Genomic DNA, 22,090 nt, shown 5'->3' with positions numbered 1-22,090 from the left:
CAGGAGGGGGCTGTGTGTCTCCCAGGTGGGGCCGCTGGTGCAGGAGGGGGCTGTGTGTCTCCCAGGTGGGGCTGCAGGTGCAGGAGGGGGCTGTGTGTCTCCCAGGTGGGGCCACAGGTGCAGGAGGGGGCTGTGTGTCTCCCAGGTGGGGCCACAGGTGCAGGAGGGGGCTGTGTGTCTCCCAGGTGGGGCCGCGGGTGCAGGAGGCAGGAGGGGGCTGTGTGTCTCCCAGGTGGAGCTGCTGGTGCAGGAGGGGGCTGTGTGTCTGTAGGTGGGGCTGCTGGTGCAGGAGGGGGCTGTGTGTCTCCCAGGAGGGGCCGCAGGTGCAGGAGGGGGCTGTGTATCTCCCAAGTGGGGCCACAGGTGCAGGAGGGGGCTGCGTGTCTCCCAGGTGGGGCCGCTGGTGCTGGAGGGGGCTGTGTGTCTCCCAGGTGGGGCCACAGGTGCAGGAGGGGGCTGTGTGTCTCCCAGGTGGGGCCACAGGTGCAGGAGGGGGCTGTGTGTCTCCCAGGTGGGGCCGCTGGTGCAGGAGGGGGCTGTGTGTCTCCCAGGTGGGGCCACAGGTGCAGGAGGGGGCTGTGTGTCTCCCAGGTGGGGCTGCTGGTGCAGGAGGGGGCTGTGTGTCTCCCAGGTGGGGCTGCACGTCAGTGAAGGAGGACCTGAGTCCCCTTCTACACGGGAAGCACTGTGGGTTCCCTTCAGATGAAATGCACCATATCATTTCAAGCAATTCTGATTTTTCTTCAGTGTGTGTAGCAGCAGGTCACTTTCTGTCATGGCTGTATTGTGAGTGCACACGCCATTTTCACTGAACTGCTGACTTGTAACTCTCCACATTTCGGTGTGCTCAGCGGCCCCCCTTCTCTCTGGCAGGGATGATGATGGGGGGATTCTATTCTCTCCCTCCTGTGGGCTCAGCGGGTTTGTTTCTCTGGCCTTAATCCCCCGCTGGAGCACGCCAGGGTATAAAAGGGCAGGGAGCGAGGTACACCGACACACACCGTCAGAGAGACATACAGCAAACCCCTCACACAGAGAGAGGTAAGAGCCCAGAGAGGGGCTGGTCTCTGCACTCCCCAATACAGTATCAGCCTGGCTTAATGGTAGGAATGGGGCTTTGCAATGCAATAGAATGCTGTAGTATAATTTCAGGATTGGGACAATGTGCTTTACTGTAACTTCAGGAATGGCAGTCTGTGCTGTACTGTAACCTCAGGAATGGGGCTCTATGCTGTACTGTAATGTCAGGAATGGGGCTCTATGCTGTACTGTAATGTCAGGGATGGGGCTCTATGCTGTACTGTAATGTCAGGGATGGGGCAGTGTGCTGTAGTATAATTTCAGAAATGGCGGTCTGTGCTGTACTTTAATGTGCTTTACTTTAACACTTTACTAATGTGTTATATTGCTCTGTAGTGATTTGCACTATATATTATACTCTGGGACACTGCACTGTGCAGTATAATTAACTTGTAATGCTGCATGGATGAAGCTATATGATGTTAGGATATATTGCTCTAATCTGTATGCTACGGTTTTGGTAAACTGTTGTGTAGTTTAGTACATTATTCTGTGCTGTAGTGGGCAGTGTGTTGCTCAGTTATTGCACAAAACCAAGGCTACATGGATGTGGGTTCAATGTGCATTTGTGTATATATTGAGATTTTTTTCTTTCTCTGTCTCTCTGCCCCTCTCCTGCCTCTCTGCCCTCTGCCCCTGTCTCCTGTTCTCTCTCACTGCCTGTGCTGCTGTTTCTCTCTGCCCCTCTGCCCCTGACTCCTGTTCTCTCTCACTGCCTGTGCTGCTGTTTCTCTCTGCCCTCTGCCCCTGACTCCTGTTCTCTCTCACTGCCTGTGCTGCTGTTTCTCTCTGCCCTCTGCCCCTGACTCCTGTTCTCTCTCACTGCCTGTGCTGCTGTTTCTCTCTGCCCTCTGTCCTGGGCCTCCTCAGTCACCATGTCTTCCAGCGGAGAGAAGTCCTCCAAGGCCGCCTCCCAGACTGACGGGAAGAGCGCTCAGACGAAGAAGACCGAGATGGGCATGATGGCTTACAAGGTACAGTACTGCCCCCGCACCTGCACCCTGCAACACACTGGACCACCGTGCAACACAGCACAACACTGTGCAACACTGTGCAACACTGTGCAACACAGCACAACACTGAACTACACAGCCTGGAGACTCACACCTGCACCCTGCAACAAACTGGACCACCGTGCAACACAGCACAACACTGAACTACACAGCCTGGAGACTCACACCTGAACCCTGTAACACAACACAACACTGTGCAACACAGCACAACACTGAACTACACAGCCTGGAGACTCACACCTGCACCCTGCAACACAACACAACACTGTGCAACACAGCACAACACTGAACTACACAGCCCGGAGACTCACACCCATACCCTGCAACACACAGGAACACTGTGCAACACAACACAACACAACACTGTGCAACACAGCACAACACTGAACTACACAGCCTGGAGACTCACACCTGGACCCTGCAACACACAGGAACACTGTGCAACACAGCACAACACTGAACTACACAGCCTGGAGACTCACACCTGCACTCTGCAACACACAGGAACACTGTGCAACACAACACAACACAACACTGTGCAACACAGCACAACACTGAACTACACAGCCTGGAGACTCACACCTATACCCTGCAACACACAGGAACACTGTGCAACACAACACAACACAACACAACACTGCAACGCAGCCTGGAAAGGTGGTAAAAAAGTAATCTGTAGTAATATTCTGGAAATACACAGGAAACCACTGTGGGGCAGCGTATGAATACTTCAGACACTTTTAGCACCTCCCTGCACAGAGAGACAATTCAGACTCAAACCAGAAAACATTACAGATGTACAACAAAAAAACAGCCAAGCAATGTCACATACATGGATCCACAATAAAGCCAGACCGCCACAGCCCGGCACTCGGAGCACGGTCAGACATGACCCTCTCTCTCTCCCCTGACCTCTCTGTCCCTCCCTGCCCGCCGCAGATGTACGTCTTCGACCAGGAGAACTTCCAGGGTCGCTGTGTGGAGTTCTCCGGAGAGTGCATGAGCATCTGCGACAGCGGCATCGACAGAGTCCGCTCCATCCGGGTCGAATGTGGACCGTGAGTGTCTGACCGCTGCTGGGCGACACCGACCACCGAGACACGCCGCCCACACGCTTTCCGCACGGCACTGGGCGTCATCCACTCCATCCGACACAGGGTCACGGGCTGACCTCGCCGTCTGTGGACGGCACTACCAGAGCACGCAGGGCAGACCCCCACGGGCACAGGGGGAACACGCAAACTCCACGCAGACAGCACCCCAGGAATTGAACCTTGGGCCCCAGTGCTACAAGCCAGCAATGCTAAGCATTGCACCACCTGAGTGTAGTCTTGAAGGACATATTGATTGATTAATACAATACATCCACTGCATCATCTGCCAAGACGATCTCAATACACTGTAAACTGCACGGATTGGGCACGTATCGCCACTATCCCCATCTCTCGCAGTGCGGCTCAGTGCAGGGGTCGGCGTGTCTGTGCTGTAGTGCTGAGCCTCAGCTCTGCTCTCTCCTCTCTCCCTCTCCGCGCAGCTGGGTGGGCTACGAGCAGATGAACTTCTGTGGCGAGATGTACATCCTGGAGAAGGGCGAGTACCCTCGCTGGGACAGCTGGAGCAACAGCTACAGGAACGAGTGGATGATGTCCTTCCGGCCTGTCCGAATGGTAACCCTCCCCTCAGCCTTTCTGCCAGCGTCGCCCACAGCCGTATCTGAGATCCCGCCCCCCCGCCGTGAGGAGCTGTGCCACTTGTGTCCCTTGCCTGTGCCCCCAGGCTGCCTTGGCGTTTTGTGCACAAAGTAGCAGCGTCCCCTGATTCTGTGACTTTCGGGGTCTTGGATGAAGTCACACTTTTGAGAAGGGGGGTAGCCTCCTCTTCCGAGGTCAATATTATCCACTTCTGTTAACTTCTCTTTCTAAATCTTTTAGGGCAGGTATGAGTTTCTCTTCCTTTACATAAAGGGGTGTGGGTGCGTGGAGCTGAGCTTTCCTGCCGCTCTCTTAAAGACGTAATCGCTGGGGCTACTCCTGAAGAAGATTGCACTGACTCAGCTAATTCCTCCCTCCTTCTCCCCCCCCCCCCCCCCCAGGACCCAGAGAAGCACAAGATCTGCCTGTACGAGGTGGGGGAGTTCAAGGGCAGGAAGATGGAGATCATGGACGATGATGTGCCCAGCCTCTTCTCCTACGGCTTCACTGACAGAGTGGGCAGCATCATGGTCAGCTGTGGAACGTGAGTCCAGACAGAAGCTTAGTAACACAGATTCACTGACACATTGACCCTCTTTCTCTGTGCATTGTTAATGTCCTGTAGTGTCCAGTCAGTGTGTCTGGACTGTATTAACCCCTCTCTCTCAGTGCAGTGTTAATGTACTGTAGTGTCCAGTCAGTGTGTCTGGACTGTATTAACCCCTCTCTCTCAGTGCAGTGTTAATGTCCTGTAGTGTCAGTCAGTGTGTCTGGACTGTATTAACCCCTCTCTCTCAGTGCAGTGTTAATGTCCTGTAGTGTCCAGTCAGTGTGTCTGGACTGTATTAACCCCTCTCTCTCAGTGCAGTGTTAATGTCCTGTAGTGTCCAGTCAGTGTGTCTGGACTGTATTAACCCCTCTCTCTCAGTGCAGTGTTAATGTCCTGGAGTGTCCAGTCAGTGTGTCTGGACTGTATTAACCCCTCTCTCTCAGTGCAGTGTTAATGTCCTGGAGTGTCCAGTCAGTTAGTGAAAATATTTTAATTGCTTTCTCCTCTCTCTCTAGGTGGGTAGGATACCAGTTCCCCGGTTACCGTGGTTACCAGTACCTCCTGGAGAAGGGAGACTACAGGCACTGGAATGAGTGGGGCGCCCGCACTCCCCAGATCCAGTCCATGAGGCGCATCCGCGACATGCAGTGGCACCCCCACGGCTGCTACACCATGGCCAGCAAGTGAGGGGGGGCAGGAGAGCACCGGGGGGGGGGGGTGGGGGCAGAGGGGGAGAGCTGATGGAGACACAGTGCACTGGGCGCCGCGCCACACCTTTGGACGGTAAAAGAAACCAGCGTTTCCGGACACCACGTCCAGTCCGTCTGTAGTGCCCAGAACAGAAGAGAAGGGGAGAGCGCCCCCTCAAATCGTGCAGGCGCACTGGGGCAACTGCAGCTCACAAAGGAAAAATGAGGAAACTGTGTGATCTAAACATTGCTTAGACAATTGATTTTTCTTTGCCCTTTTGAGCCCTAAAAATCATCCAAGGTGATTTCCTGCCTTTCAGGACCTCTGCTCTCTTCCATCTCTCTCTTACTCTTATCTCTGCAGCCAATCTCTTTCACTCCAGGCTTATGGCTGTTTGGGCTGGGAGATGGTGTAAACTTTGTATATCTACCAACATATAAATGTACACAGGATTACTGCACATTGATCTGAATGCTGGCCTGTTTTCAATAAATGCTAATATTTGAAGATGAGCTCTGTTGAGTGATTTCTGTGGTGTCATTTTATAGTTTATTGTTACTCGAGAATCCACCTGCAAATTAGCAAGCTGGCTGGGTGCAAATAACTCACACCCATGTTAAGGTGTTGACTGCGCATTAGCTTAGAAGTAAGCTGCTGCCATATTACAACAACATTACACTCTGTGTGACAGGGGCCACTGACACTGACAGACCTCACTGTGGACCCCAGACTGGGCTAGTGTATCAACCCCACCAACCTCACTGTAGACCCCAGACTGGGCTAGTGTAACAACCCCACTAACCTCACTGTGGACCCCAGACTGGGCTAGTGTATCAACGCCACTGACCTCACTGTGGACCCAAGACTGGGCTAGTGTATCAACACCAGCAGCCATATCACCCTGCAACTCACAACTGGCAACCCACTGAAGCTAAGCAGGTGTGAGCCTGGTCAGTACCTGGATGGGAGACCTCCTGGGAAAAACTAAGGTTGCTGCTGGAAGAGGTGTTAGTGGGGCCAGCAGGGGGCGCTCACCCTGCAGTCCATGTGGGTCCTAATGCCCCAGTATAGTGACGGGGACACTATACTGTAAACAGGCGCCGTCCTTCAGATGAGACGTAAAACCGAGGTCCTGACTCTCTGTGGTCATTAAAAATCCCAGGGCGCTTCTCGAAAAGAGTAGGGGTGTAACCCCGGTGTCCTGGCCAAATTTCCAATTGGCCCTTACTAATCATGGCCTCCTAATAATCCCCCTCTATGAATTGGCTACATTACTCTGCTCTCCTCCCCACTGATAGCTGATGTGTGGTGAGCGTTCTGGCGCACTATGGCTGCCGTCGCATCATCCAGGTGGATGCTGCACATTGGTGGTGGTGGAGGGGAGTCCCCATTACCTGTAAAGCGCTTTGAGTGGAGTGTCCAGAAAAGCGCTATATAAGTGTAAGCAATTATTATTATTATTATTAACACCACTGACCTGACTGTAGACCCCAGACTGGGCTAGTGTATCAACACCACTGACCTGACTGTAGACCCCAGACTGGGCTAGTGTTTCAATGCCACTGACCTCACTGTGGACCCCAGACTGGGCTAGTGTATCAACCCTACCAACCTCACTGTAGACCCCAGACTGGGCTAGTATAACAACCCCACTAACCTCACTGTAGACCCCAGACTGGGCTAGTGTATCAACCCCACTAACCTCACTGTAGACCCCAGACTGGGCTAGTGTATCAACCCCACTAACCTCACTGTGGACCCCAGACTGGGCTAGTGTAACAACCCCACTGACCTCAGTGGACCCCAGACTGGGCTAGTGTAACAACCCCACTAACCTCACTGTAGACCCCAGACTGGGCTAGTGTTTCAATGCCACTGACCTCAGTGGACCCCAGACTGGGCTAGTGTTTCAACGCCATGAGATTTAATAACTGGTCTGAGAAACTGGGACTGCAGCTCCCCTTTAACACTGGGCATCTAGTCGCACAAAGCCACTCAGAACCCCAAAGACTGAGGCCTGCTCTGTTTGCACAAAAATGCCAGGAAGAGCTTGAAAATGGAGAGGAAGTAGGCTTAAAAGAGAAAGAGAAGAGCAGATAGCACACCCAGCCAAACACACTTGTTATTGAGAATCAAGTACTCACAGCGCACTCCCACTGCTGTCCCTCTGCCACACTGAGAAGCCTGTACTGTATACAGGCTAGCAGCTCTGTCACCCTGCAGCCCCCAGCTGGCAGCCCCCTGGAGCTCAGCAGGTGTCTGTTTTCTCCCGTTTTGCCTTGTGGTGATACAACCAACTGGGGCTTAAATAGGGTAAAACGTCAGAATCACTTTCATTTAAGATACAAATGATCGGTTTTCTGCAATATTTTGCTTTCGGTCAAAGATCAACCCCGCACCCGCCCAACCCGATCTAAAATCTTGTTTTTTAACCTGAGTCAGTCCGTGCCTCACTAGTTGTCACGATTCAAGGTTACGCTGTTTCCGTTGTGACATGAGTGTGGTTCGGCCGTTGCACTTATTATTGTTCGTACCGTTGTGTTCTCACTTTTGAATATCTTACTTTGAGGTTGAAAGTTCGGGGTGTAATTTAAAGCAGCGGTCGAAGCAGAAGGGTCATTATGGAGCACTGGCTCAAATCTGGGACTCTGAAACGCACATATAGTGAGGATAGTGACAGCTCAAGTGAGAGTAAGATGCAGAATAGGAGTGAAAATGCGAGTGAGGTGATTTGTGCACCATACCAGCAGTGCTGTAATTCTGATTCCAACAGCTTGATCAATGTGACGTGCCAGGAAGCAGAAGGTGTGCTTGATGTGATGTCTTCGTCCGCACATGAGACTTGTCCAGGTTGGTTCCAGATATCACTTCTCTGATTGCTCAACAAAAGCAACTCCATTCTTCACATTAACCTTTTAAGTAATAAAAACATTGGCAAAATATGCAGCTTTGTTTGTAAAAATATGAGTACTTTTTATAAGATTTAATTCAATATTATTTATTTTAAGTACATGAATAGGTGATGAGTTTTACAGGGGAAGAAGTGGACATAGGTGGTCCACCGCATCTGTGACTTGGGGTAAGTGGTCCGCGGACCATAGAACTTTGAGAACCACTGTATTAGAGGGGCCAGCAGGGGGCGCTAACCCTGCAGTTTGTGTGGTTCCTAATGCTCCATTATAGTGACGGGGACACACCTTCGGATGAGACATAAAACTCAGGTTCTGACTCTCTGTGGTCATTAAAAATCTCAGGGTGTTGCTCAAAAAGAGTAGGGGTGTTACTCTGGTGTCCTGGCCAAATTTCCCCTCTGGCCTTCACCAGTCATGTCCTCCTAATAATCCCCATCTCTGAACTGGCTTCATCACTCTGCTCTCCTCCCCACTGAGAGCTGGTGTGTGTGAGCAGACTGGTGCACTATGGCTGGCGTCGCATCATCCAGGTGGATGCTCCACAGTGTGAGTGGAGGGGAGTCCCCATCACCTGTTTAGCACTTTGAGTGGAGTGTCCAGAAAAGTGCCTGAATAAGTGTAAGAAATTATTAATTATAATCAGTATTCTGGAGCATGAGGCTGTGCTCCCATTGCCAGCAGGGGGAGGCAGAGACGGAGATGCACTTTCTGCTGTACTGTGAGAAATACTCTGGGACTAGACAAACATTCTTCCATAAAATGATAAATCGAATCTCAGAATTAATTCCTAAACTTGCCATTATCAGCACAGCTTCCGATCCTACTGGGGGAGGGAATTCAATTGAGTTGCAGCACAATATGTCATCTCTGTCATATTAACAGAGATGACATATGTCTCTCAATCATAATAATAAGATAAGATCACTTTATTGGCCATATACAATTTCTTGCATTAGGAATTGTTCTTTTCGCATATCCCAGCTTGCTCTCCTTGAGACACACAGACAGGGAGAGAAGACTTGGGGTCAGAGCGCAGGGTCAGTGTCACAGCCTGAGGAGCAGTGAGCCTGTCTCTCAATTATAATAAATCAGTGTGTGACCTCCTGTCACAGCCTGAGGAGCAGACAGTGAGCCTGTCTCTCAATAATAATAATAACACAGTGTGTGATCTCCTGTCACAGCCTGAGGAACAGACAGTGTACCTGTCTCTCAATAATAATAATACAGTGTGTGATCTCCTGTCACAGCCTGAGGAACAGACAGTGTACCTGTCTCTCAATAATAATAATACAGTGTGTGATCTCCTGTCACAGCCTGAGGAACAGACAGTGAGCCTGTCTCTCAATAATAATAATAACACAGTGTGTGATCTCCTGTCGTAGCCTGAGGAACAGACAGTGTACCTGTCTCTCAATAATAATAATACAATGTGTGATCTCCTGTCACAGCCTGAGGAACAGACAGTGTACCTGTCTCTCAATAATAATAATACAGTGTGTGATCTCCTGTCACAGCCTGAGGAACAGTGAGACTGTTCCACAATAATGTTTTATGTTGAATGAAAATGTACAACAACATATTTTAATGTAATTGTGTGACAAGCCAGTGCTTTCCCCGTGGCAGTGTGTGAGACTATGTTTCATTTGTCCTGGTTATTTTTGTAAATGTATTGTAGTGTTTGTGTTCTTACCTTGCGGTTGTGCTCGGGCTGGGAAGACGTATTACATCTCCTGCTCGGGGAGAGTGCCCTGCATTTCTGTTCCTGTTTGTGGTTCATAATGTTTATATTCTAGTTGTGTGTGTCCATTACTTTAGGTTCTGTTTAATGTTAAATGTCAAATCTCGGAGGGCCAGCTTCATCTCAGATGGAGCACACAAACGTGTCTGTGAAATGTTCCGTTAATTGATTCCGCTTGGGCAATAGTGTCATAAAGCTCCTTCAAACACGTTGACGCTTCCTAAAGACGAACGACAATGTCCGGACAAGCCGGTCCAGCACCACACCATTTCTGCTCTCCTGGGAGACAACCACATACTGCGAAGGTAAAAATCAAGGTCGCTGGTTCCTGTTTCAGACTCGGAATAAGGAAACGGCCGGTGTCGACTCGTTCCTCTTCCCCATTACTGTAGCGAAATTTCACTTCGGCTTTCTGCAGCAGCGGCACGCTTTGTGTTCACACTTTGCGAAGTAACGGGTAGCGGGGCGGCCTGTGGCGACCCATTACGATATTGATCCAAACGGCGGGCTGTGCCGAGATTCCCAGCTGGGAAATAAACGCAGCCCTTCTCCACAATCATTATCAGACACGAAGAAAGCGAGGGCGTATAGCTGAAAGCGTAGAACTGAAATTAAGGAATGTTGCGTTAAAAATGTGTCGTGCACTACTAAGGCCACATTTAATTACTTTGTACCGTATAAGGCGCTACGCTATGGGAAAGATATTGGAAGCGGCCAAGAGGACAGAAACTAGGTGCACTCCTGGGCTGAAGGGAAAGACCTCCACTGACAGCCCGGAAGGACTGCGTCTCTTTAGTACCACACCGAGCGAATGGCTGAGCAAACTGCAGTTATGTTTAAAGGCGTTTTGCTTAGGCAGCAAAGCAAAACCGACTGATTCATTCAAGTCGGAACCGCGGAACCGACTGACTCATTTTGTGAAAACGATGAAATGGACAGGAATAGGGAAGACAGAAGCCGGGACTGTCCACTTCTGTACAGGGTGATACTAATAGGTTGAAACCGCATTAGCTGTGAAGAAGGAACGTCTCGCTATAAGTGAAATTGCGTGTGCTGTGATTTACGTGATTGTTTTATTTTTATAAGGTACTGTAACAGAGGATCTTGCGTTATGAATGCAGGATAGTGCCATGGGCATTGTGAGTTCCAGTCCCATTGTCTCAATCGAAAAGGCCCGATATTGTTTCCTTTTCTCTCAGAAAATCAGAATCAGACTTGTAATCTTTTCTGTGCATTAAATGTGTTCTAATCATTAAAGCGCTGGCTTTTCCACGGGAACATCATTAAAGTTACTCTCCGGTCATCCCACCCCTGAAAAGCCCAGAGTTAAAGCTTATTAATTTGTTTTATTATTGTATCGTGTGCATGTTTTCAGTATTGTGAGTAGGCGATACTTATCTTCCTGCAGTGGAATTTAAACTGCCTGAAGAAAGCTATCCAAAGAACACAGAAGGTGCTATTGCCAACTGGTATTTTAATGCCACCAAATTTAATAATGGTTAGACTATTAGTAATCATTACGATAGAAAAGAGCTCAGAGACAGTGAAGAATGAATTATACGATTACAGAAGACAAGTGAGTACACGTTCTCATCAGTGACGACCCCTTAAGGATACCATAAACAAAAGCTATTAAAAGCTATAAGCTATAAGATTATTTTTTTTAAATCATCAAATTTTTTTTATATTCAACATTATGCATATACCTAGCTCGGGTTGTGTTCCCATGACCCCGAGGGTTATCGGTGAAGGGATCGAGTCCTACGGGAGCGCGTCCTTTGCTCAGTGGATCAGAAACTCCCCATGTGTTCCCAATCTTTCGAAATGTGTAGCATAGAAGACATCTGGCATTTAATATCATGCAATTGTTTGTATATCCTAATGAATGTTACCGTGCAGTACAAAAACACAGTTTGGTCAGATCAACGCCGAGCACTTCTTTTCTCTGCTGTTGGGGGACGCAGCGAAGTCCTTCCATCCCCCCATTCATTTTACTAAACCAGTTTAGGTCCAGTAGAGGCTCTGCAGGGCAGCTGGAGCCTAACCCTGATCAGCAGCAGGCATCAGGCAGGGTGCACCCTGGATGGGACGCCAGTCCATCATGGGGCACACTGACTCCAGGGGCGATTTTCCCAGACGCCAATCAACCTAAAAGTATGTCTTGGGACTATTGGAAGAAACCATAGTGTACGCAGGGGGAAGATACAAACTCCACACAGACAGCACCTCAGGAATTGAACCCAGGACCCCAGCGCTGCAAAGCACTGCGCCACCGTTCCGCTCTGTAGCAAACTCATTAATGGGGGAAAAACGTCAACCAGGGTTTTGCAGGAAGTGCTTGGGAAGTCCCGTTCAGACACCCTCAAGCCAACAGGGGCTGAGTGGATCCGCTGCCGCCCCCCTCCATCTCTGTCTCCGCCACCTCGGCGGGCCCTGCTGCCCCATGGGCCTGCTCGCTCGGAATCTGGTCGTACCCCCGCTGCGACCCCCTGCCCCACCTGCGCCGCCGCTTCAGCCCGTACGCGACCGCGCCGGCGGCCAGCGCCAGCGCCACCGCCGCCCCCAGGACCACGCCGAACGTCTCCCCGCCCGACAGGCCCCGCGGGGACCCGTCGAACACCTCCGCCATCTTCTGCAGCTGGCCGGGCGAGGCGACCTTCCACAGGCGGCTCTGGCCGTCCCTGATCCAGGACCTCTCGCCCTCCATCATCACCGCCACCGTGTTGGTGGCGCCCAGGCCGGCCAGGGGCGGGCGGGTGAAGGGGGGCAGGCGGACGGGCAGGAGCTCGCCGCCGTTGAACACCCCCGAGCGCACGCAGTACAGCACCTGGCACCCGTCGCTCACGGCCGCCACGTGCTGGCTGAAGCCCGCCGGGCAGCGGGGGCGCCCCGCCGCCAGGGGGTTGCCCGCCTCGCAGCTGAACAGCCCCCCGAAGTCCACGGCGAAGCGGGCTCCCACCTCGTAGTCGGCGCTCTGGCAGATCTTCAGGCCGTCGGACAGCAGGGTGAGCGCGAGGAAGCCCGGGGGGCAGGCCTGGGAGTTGGTGAAGGGGTTCTGCTGGGAGGGCCCGTACAGCCCCCCGAAGAGGAAGCCCGAGAGGGGGGGCGCGGGCCCTTCTGTGGCGCACCAGTAGGTGTCGATCTGGGCCCGGCGCACGCGGTAGGTGTCGCCGCAGACCTGCTTGCAGCAGGAGAGGATGAGCCAGCAGCGTTGGCACTCCCTGCGGCACTCCAGGCGGCTGTAGCTTTCCTCGCGCACCTCCGAGCGCAGGAGCGTGGGGCTGTAGGGCTGCTGGCACCCGAGGGAGCCCGTCTGCGGGTTCTTCTGCTCCAGGACCCGGCAGAGCGGCCCCGCGTCCGGGCTCAGCGGGGCGCACCGCTGGTACACCCCCCCGAAACTGAGGTTGGTGGCGGGGCCCTCGCAGGAGTCGTCGTCCACGTTGGCCTGGAAGTTGAAGTTCGGGGAGTCGGGCTTGACGCAGCCCGGGTGGGTGTTGACGGTGTAGTAGCGCCTGACGGCGTCCCGCACCGCGCGGGCCAGCTTGCGGACGGACGGCGCCGGCAGATCCGGGAGGGTGGCGGGGTTCAGGACGGAGTGCAGCGGGAGGCCGGAGCGGTCGATGGCCACCAGGTTGTTGGCGGTGCTCTCCTGCCACTTCTGGAGCGTGATGCCGGGGTAGAAGGGCGCCCCGCCATGGCTCTGGGTCACGGAGTAGGTGACGTTGCCCTGGTAGGCCTTGGTCAGCGAGTCCGTATCCTTCCCCCCCCCGTGCAGGCCCACGTTGACCTTGTTGAAGAAGTTGAGGCCCACGGCGGCGCTGAAGGAGAAGCCCTCGGACTGGCTGCTGGACAGGAAGGAGGAGCGCAGGTAGTCCTCCTGCACCAGGCTGGCGCCGGCGTCCACCGCCGTCAGGACGTGCGTGCCGTACTGCAGCACCAGCATCTCGGCCAGGAAGGCCGCGCGGCGCGTCTGGTTGTTCTCCAGGGCCTCGGCGATCTCGCCCGCCTGCTGCCTGAAGCGCGAGTCGAAGGAGAAGCCCGGGTGGGCCTTGACGCTGTACATGAAGTTGCGCACCTGCCGGAGAGAGAGAGAGAGCGATGAGAGCAAGAGAAAGGCCAGGGCGTACAGTACGTTCACTCCCAGAGTGAAAAGCGGTTCATTAAACTCAGGGGGGAGTTGTGTTACAACCGGATGGCGCAGTGGCAAGACTGCATTTTCCAAATTGTGCACACTTGTGGTCTCCACATTGCGAAAGAGATACTGCCACTCTGGAAATGGAGAAGAGACACAAAACACAACCCTGGGCTGAAGGGAAAGTCTTCCACTGACAGTTTGAAGTGCCCTGTACCAACTGGACCGGGTCTGTCCAGGGCCAGGGCTGGAGACCCCTGTATCAACTGGACCGGGTCTCTCTAGGGCCAGGGCTGGAGACCCCTGTACCAACTGGACCGGGTCTCTCCAGGGCCTGTTCTGCCCAGCTGACCCGTTGTCTCTTTTCTTTTCCTTTTAGCATGAAATAAACCTTTACGTGCTCCTTTGCAGCCGATGCGTGCTGACGAAGCTCTGTAGGCCATGACATTCTCTAATGAATATGAAGCCTAAAGGCATGTATGATTCGTCGAAATTCCTCTTCAACAGTGTCGAAATTTTTAAACCTAGGTTTGAGTTTAATTATCATTTCAACTTGCATTAATTAAAAACATGTTGGATAAAATTCTATTAGATTAATTCATTATTAATTAAATAAGTTAAACTAAAGTTATTAGTTAAATAATACTAATGAAACTACCATTACTAGTTAAATTATATAATACTTACGTGCAGATTATACAAATACAATATATTTGAACTGATCCTAAAGCGTACTTGTCACTTGTGCCTTTATTTTGTCTTCTGCATTAAGGCTGTCCAAGCACATCCTTTTTCCTAACATTAGATTAGATTTATTTTTTATTAGATTGTATCCACATAACTTACGTTCACTTCCATTCATGTTGTATGCATGCCTACTGACTGGAATAGGTCACTCCAGGCTACAACAGTGTCTCAGCTGGGATTCGAACCCACAACCTCCCACTTACAAGTCCCAATATCTGCCCACTGTGCCACATGGCTGTCATGCAGCTGGATGTCTCCTGTCAGTGCTGATGCGTCTGAGTAATGAGGTACGCAGTCGCTCGGAAATGCCAGTGTTTTGGGGGCAGAGAGGTGGCTCTTTGGCTAAGGATCTGTGTCTGTGGCTGGAAGGTTGCTGGTTCAAATCCCACGGCCGGCAGAGGAATCCTACTCCGGTGGGCCCCTGAGCAAGACCCTTAACCCCAGCTGCTCCAGGGGTGCCATATAAATGGCTGACCCTGCGCTCTGACCCCCAGCTTCTCTTTCCCTGTCTGTGTGTCTCACGGAGAGCAAGCTGGGGGTCTGTGAAAAGACAAATTCACGAAATGCAAGAAATTGGCCAATAAAGTGATCTGATCTTAGAGGGAAGTGTTGGAGAGAACTCTTTGTAATAAATCTCTCACCTGCACGCGGGTGGTGACGGAGCTCTCGCGCACCTGGTGCGTCTTCATCCTCTGGCTCTCGGCGGAGAACTTGCCGTTCAGCACGCCCAGGAACGACACGTCGGCGTTGATAGAGCGGGCCACCGAGCTGCTCTGCTGCAGCCAGCTCTCGATGAGCTCCGAGTGCGTCTCCACGTTGCTGACCTTCTGCGGCACCACGAACACCTCGTCCGGGATGAGGTAGGCGCCGTCCTCGGTGGTCTGGCACAGGGCGTAGCTGACGTTCATCACCCGGCCCATGTCCAGGTTGCGCAGGTTGTCCCAGCCGCCGCCTGGCAGGACCTCCAGCACCGGCATGGCCAGAGTCTTCCTGCACTCCTGGATACCGCTGCCGGATCTCTGGGAAACCGGCAGGGAGCTGCAGGACCTGGGGAAGGTCATCGCGAGCAGGGTCAACGCCGACTGGAGCCACGCGCGAAACGTTGGAGCCATACTATTAGTGAAGACGCCTCTTCTTTACAAATCGGTGGAAGTCGGCCGGCCACAGTTCAGTTTCTGAGCATCGGGGAAGATTTGGCTTTTCAAACCTCGGCGCTGGTGAGGGATCCACACGAAGTCTTTCGATTTCTGCTTCTCTTTTCTGGCTCCGGCTGTCGAAAAACCCGCCTCTTGGTTCCAGTTGCAGTTCAGTCTGTGAGGTTGAACGGGTTCCAATACGCCCCTTTGTGACTGAGTGTGTCAGTGTGTGTCCCCGCGGAGCTTGTAGACGGGGGTTTAGTTCGAAAGAGGAAGGACTGCTTTCATGTGATCGGGCTGAAACCTGCCCAGCTGTGGTGCAGAGGTCAGCTGGGGGTGCAAGTGTGTGTGTGTGTGTGTGTGTGTGTTGGGGGAGGGGGTGTGTTACTGATTGTGATTTGCAGAAGTAACCATGAGCAGATATTGGAATGTACAGGGTGCGGCACTTATTGACTGTGTCCTGTCAGGTATTAACTACCCTGTTGTTGGTTAGTATATCCCTTATTTACTGATACCACTATCAGCCAGGGTTGAAACATGTCCAAAGGCATGAGCAGTGTTCTCTGCATGAGATCTCATGACCCCGACAGTGAATTCAAGTGCGTGGAGCTGGACTTGATTCTCTTTCACCACGCTCCTTTCTGGATTCAGTGACGAGGGTGAGGACAAGTATTGGGAGCGGTTGATTATGGGAGGCCGACCCTGGTTCTCAATGGGGGTCTGTCCAGCAGGTCTAAAGGGTCTCTTCTCCATTCCCCAGCGTCTCCAGAACATGAAAAGGCTTTGACTTGTCCAATGAATCAATTCCTGGTTAAAAGTAATTGGAATCGAAGGTGGAAAGAAAAACAGAAACTTTCGGGACCCCCCAGAACTGGAGCTGTGCCTCCCCCTGCTGTGCTGAACTAGGAGCTTCTTCCTTTCAGTATCCTCGTGCAGTACCTAGTTCAGAAGAACAGATGAAGGTTTATGCCATGCTGAGAAGAAAGGAGAGATAATGTTTCAGCTGTTTAGCCTTCTTAAGGTGTGAGGTCTTTGTACCTGTGTGTGTGCCAGGTACCTACTTCATGATGCTTGTTGAGTGTTGAAGTAAAGCAGGCTCCTTTTTTATCCCTATCATAAGTGAAGGCACAAAAACATGCAGTTTCTGCTTCTCTTTCCAGGGGGCACTGAACTGGATAAGACTGTCCAATGTCAGTGCTGGGGAACGGAGACCGTTCCAATATCAGCAGACAGTCTTTCTTCACTCTGTTTCTTCGAAACAACACGCAGCCCCAACCAAAACACGCCGGGCAAAATGACACATTGCATTAGCAGAAAGCATTTGGACTCTCAAAACAGGAAGTACATGGCAGAAAATCAACAAGGGCACATTTACAGTGGCCCTCTGACCAATGCCATTCCTCCATTAAAACATGCAGCTTGTTATGTAATGAAGTTATGTAATTTCAGTCATTATTACACAGTGGCCTAGTAAACACTACCTACAGCCATCAATAGTACCCCAGCATCCTTTACCTTCTCCTACTGCACATGTCTGTGCCATCTGTTGCTACTATAATTCTAGTATGTACTGTACCATAGAACGCAAGCAAACATTATCGCAGCATGGGCTTTATTCTTTTTCCCTAAAATGATTTGACCACAGATGACTGATGCAAAATGACTGTCACTCGAGACCCCGAATATCCAGAAGCCAAAGGCTTCATTTCACCCTTTGCCATTTTGTCCTGTACAAGTCTGTGACGCCGTATATACAGCACGTGATTAACAAATCACTGTCAAGTCAAAGCAGTTTCAAAAGAGGCCTCACTGGTACAGTACAGACCACATTCAGGCCATTGGCTCTTATTGATCAGGCCCCACATAGCATCAGCATTGCTGGGCGGTTTCCTGCCTGGCAAAGCAGCGAGGAAGATATCTCCTGGCAGGGCTCGTCCATGTGGCTGGCTGTCCCTCTCCAACGCAGACTGCCCAAGTGGTGCTCATAGACTTTCCACCCACACGCAGAGAGGAGTCCCTCAACTGGACTGGGGACAAGGAGGGACTGGAGGGAGAAACTGTATCGGTGTTTGCGGTTTGGCTGCAGTCCCTTCAGGGGTGGAGAGCAACGCTGTCCCACTTGCTGACCTAGGGGGCCCGTGGCAGGTGCTGTAGATGGCGGCACACGGGCTGGTGTCTGCACCCCTCTGACCACTGGTGTTCCTCCCTCGTCTCCTCACCTATATAAGAGTGAAGCCAGCTTCGTCCACACGAATGAATGTATGGGGTCCTGCGTTTGCCTCATTCTCTGTTATTCTCCAGGAAATGGATACTATAAAAGCAGAATCTACTGTATATACTGTACACTGCAAAAAACTGCAAAAAGAGACAAACTCTTACCTGTAAATACTGGAGCCAAGTCTCCTTCACTCTTTCCCTGTTTCTCTGGAACTGGACCTTGTAAAGTTGTTTCATCCCCATGGGTCTCTTGCCAGATCAGCAAGGTTGATAAGTGCGGAACGAATCTGCACGAATATGTAGAGGACAGCTGTCTGTACCCGACAGGGCGACAGAGCCTTCTCCTGTTATGCCCCCAAGCTCTGGAACTCTTTGCCCAAGGATATTAGAGAGTCACATTCTCTAAACTCCTTCAAATCCAGACTCAAAACCTTCTTCTTCAGAAAAGCCTTTACTCAACTGGTTCCATTCTTCACCCCTCTGCTCTTCTTAATACCACCTTCCACGGTCTCCTCTATTGTTATTGTTGTATTGTTGTAATTATAATTGTGTCCTATCTTGTGAAATCTTCTTAATTATTGTTGTAGTCTTCTTATTTATTGTTATTGTCATCCTGTAAAGGGCTTTGAGAAGCCACCTTTAAAGGCGCTATATAAAATAAACTTTTTTATTATTATTATTATTATTATTATTATTATTATTATTATTATTATCCCCCTTTGAGCTACACCATGCATTCAAACCATTCTTCCTCTACGGGCCCCTGTATCTCTCCCTCTTCCCTGTCCTTGCCCTCGGCCTCTTACTTGGTCCTATCTTGCACACAGCAGTTCTGAAGTGACCCTTTGTAATACCTGAGCAAGGGCTGATTGCCAGTTGAACAATCGTGCAGAAGAGGTTTGCAGTCATGGGAGGAATTTGTATTGGCTGTGACCAAATGTTTCAGTCTGGAGTGACCTGATTTACTCAGCTGAGTACTGCGTCCTTTATAAAGAGTTGTGTTTACTGTGGTGCAAAAAAGTGCTTAGCTCTTGCATGGTGTGTGAAAGCAACGAGAGGTTATTTACTGTTGGGCTGTTGTTCTCATTAGGTGAAGTTTCGGTAAAGCATCTACAGAAATAGAGAAAAAGCAGGAAGATTAAGGACTCCTGCAGGGGCTGGGTCAAGTTACCATAGGGTGTTGATGTGTTTATTTAAATGCTGGTGGTTGAAAACCCCATGACTAAAACGCATTTCCTCTTGTATCTGAGCATTGAGTCTGGGTTCTTGGATTAGCGGCTGTTTGCTCTTGGTGCTTCCCTCTCGACGTCATCTTGAATTGAACAAATTGTCTTCTTCCTCATTTCAGACCAAAAAAGGGAACTGAAAGTCCCTGCTGAACCAGTGGTTATAAATGCCAGTGTGAGATGAAAGTTCAGAAAAATATTTTTTTAAATATAACGTCCCCTTTCTGATTTGGGGAAATGTCTGACGATTCTGCTTCTTGTATTTAAAGGTCCATAATGTGAACAGTTAAAAATAAGTATCTTTTTGTTGACAATTCAGTAATGCCACAGTAATCCAAAACAGAAATTAGTTGTAAGAAATAACAGACAATTACATGTACATCTCATTATAGGAGGTGTGTCTTGATGAATACCTTGAAAGAGACACATTCAAGGATGATATTCCACTGAAAACACTAATTGTAAGTGATTTGGGGTCATATTTGGAGGATAGTAACCTTGTATACTGTACTAAACAACACGCCTGGTTTAAACCTAATCCTACCCTTAAATCAAAAATCGAGTATTGGCTTCTTTCAAACTCTCCAATTCAATTTGGATCTTGTACAGAAGGAAATATTGGAAGTTGAACAATGACTTGCTAAATAATGATAGGTATTGTTGGCCTATACAGTTGATTAGTTCAATTATTCGTTGAAAATAATAGTAAAAGTATGGATTTTGATATTCTTACAGAAAAACTGAAGTATCGGAAATGGAAGATTAGTGCATTTTCAATAAAGTACAATGAACAATTAGCTAAAATTAGACAGGAAAATCCTTCTTGTTAAGGATAGTAATTCATACTGTTATAAACCTTCATACAATTAAAGTTAAACTATCATGAAGTGATAAGCTCAAATCTAAGTAAATGTCTCAAGCATTTGGATGGTATTGACACTAGAATAGCAAAAGGAGCTTGGGTAAAATCGAGCAAAATGGATCGAGGAAGGGGACAAAAATTAAAGTTACTTCTTTAAGATAGATAGGCAGAATGTGATAGGCAGAAAAAAATAGCATCAAAGAATTGGCCATAGATGGCGAGACTATGAGATTTAAGTCACAGTTCTAATTTCATTTCAAAATGGTATACATCAGAGTTTTCACAAGCACAGTCTCAGATGCTCTTTAATAAAACTGATACAGATATACCAAAAATAACCTCACAGTTTAGAAGCTTGTGTGATCAGAATTAACAACTGAAGACTTTGATCTGGCATTTAAGACGTGACCTAGCTTCAGGCACAGTTGGATTAACTGTAGCATTTTATGGATTCCTTTAGAAGTATTTAAGACATTTTTATAGCAAACGTTTTTGGATTGCATATCTAATAATACCGCTTCTACCACAATGAAACAATATATTATTACATGAATTCCTAAAACAGCTAAAAATGAGAAATATATTGATAACTGCGGGCCAATTTCTATATTAAATATAGATTACAATTCGTATCATGTAAAAGGTTACCCAAACGTTTACATACATACATGCAGAGTGATTAAAAAATCTATGTGCTTTGAAAAAGTTCTAAATTAATTCACCTTGTACTCAAATTCTTTAACAAAATCTAAAAATACCCTTGGAAAACTGGTTTACACAAATAATGTTGCATATAAACTCATTATTTTGTGCTGAAAAGAGAAGAAAGAAACGTTTCGGCTGTGGAGCCTTCTTCCACAGGAGCCTTCCTGCGAAGCCTCCACAGCCAAAACGTGTTTTTTTCTTCTCTTTGCAGCATGGAATAAAACTATTACTTGTTCCTTTGCAGCCTATGCATGCTGATGCTGCTACCCACCTGAACTAACTATTTTGCAGTAAGTGACCTCAATGTTCATTACGTTAGTAATGTTCTGTCTTTTGTTGATTAGTTTGATGTTGTCTTTATAATATTTTGCAGTGCATAGATCCCCTAAATTGTTGTATTTTCTTCTTTGCATACTAATACAATGATAGAAAATCCATTTCAAAAACTAAAAAGATGTAATTTAGAATTAAAAGATTGTGATTTACTACAGCTTCTAAAATATTCTGTGAGATTGCAAGTTGGAGATCTTTTTAAAGTGGATCTGTCCAATCACTGCAGTTTACAAAGGTGGATGAGAGAAAAAGACAACATTTCAGTTGTTGAGCTTGTCTAGCCCATCTAGTCCAAAACTTTACTATTAATCTTTAAGAGAATAGTAGTACAGAATGAAAACACTTTCTTTTTAAAAATGATTTAAAAATTCAGTTCATGAAGGGGAGTGTAATTGTGAGCACTGGTAAACAGGACATTCGACTGGCCAAGAGACACAAAAATGACTACAGAAACAGAGGCTAAAACTGATCAAGTGTTCTTTTGCTGGTGGAACAGTGAAAGAACAGTACATGATGAATTAAAGTGTCTTGGAGATATAGTACTAACGGTTGATTTTCCTTTACTGTTTAATTTCAACTGTTTGCTGACATTGTACCTCAGGCGCATCACAGTGTCCTGTATTAAATATTAACCCAGAAGAGGCAGTAGTGACACAGGTACTGTAAGCACTCAACATACAGTAAATCACCAGGGCCCCACGTGTATCAACCATGTGTGTCAAAGGAAATGAGGGATTTTTAAAATAGATTTAACACCACTCTTTCATCAGTCATTCGAGACTGGGGTAAACCTGTTTACTGGAAATATGTTAATATAACGCCCACCTACAAAATAAGGTGAGAAAACTGAACCACGTGGTTTGAGACCAATAAGCAGGGCTTGAATGGGGGAGGCAGGGGAGGGGGATAAGTGTGCTTTCAAATCTGATTGATCTTTACTTCTCTAAATGGAAGTGAAGAAATGCTTTCTCTTTAAAAAAAAAGGTAGCTACTAAAGTTTGAAAGTCCCACCGCTCAGATAAGCGATGAATTTACACCCCCCTCCCTCACTCCTGGTG

General features: G+C 49.1%; 2 protein-coding genes across 2 annotated transcripts; one reads left to right on the top strand and one right to left on the bottom strand.

The window, feature by feature from the left end:
* The first annotated feature begins 957 nt into the window (after positions 1-957).
* crybb1l2 (crystallin, beta B1, like 2) lies at positions 958-5,536 on the top strand. The gene is made up of 6 exons (XM_006634109.3): positions 958-1,041; positions 1,951-2,054; positions 3,033-3,151; positions 3,628-3,760; positions 4,186-4,328; positions 4,850-5,536. Exons 2-6 carry the CDS (start codon positions 1,956-1,958, stop codon positions 5,019-5,021), a joined length of 666 nt encoding a protein of 221 aa, XP_006634172.1. The 5' UTR covers positions 958-1,041; positions 1,951-1,955; the 3' UTR covers positions 5,022-5,536.
* Positions 5,537-11,128: 5,592 nt separating this feature from the next.
* On the bottom strand, positions 11,129-15,994 carry LOC102686763 (macrophage-expressed gene 1 protein). Its single transcript, XM_006634135.3, has 2 exons — positions 15,195-15,994; positions 11,129-13,749 (listed from the first exon to the last, which is right to left on the bottom strand). Exons 1-2 carry the CDS (start codon positions 15,663-15,665, stop codon positions 12,037-12,039), a joined length of 2,184 nt encoding a protein of 727 aa, XP_006634198.2. The 5' UTR covers positions 15,666-15,994; the 3' UTR covers positions 11,129-12,036.
* Between the last annotated feature and the right edge of the window lie 6,096 nt (positions 15,995-22,090).

The sequence above is a fragment of the Lepisosteus oculatus genome, chromosome 6 (genome assembly GCF_040954835.1).
Source record: "Lepisosteus oculatus isolate fLepOcu1 chromosome 6, fLepOcu1.hap2, whole genome shotgun sequence".
Taxonomy (NCBI): domain Eukaryota; kingdom Metazoa; phylum Chordata; class Actinopteri; order Semionotiformes; family Lepisosteidae; genus Lepisosteus; species Lepisosteus oculatus.
This window is presented reverse-complemented; position numbering and strand designations above follow the sequence as displayed.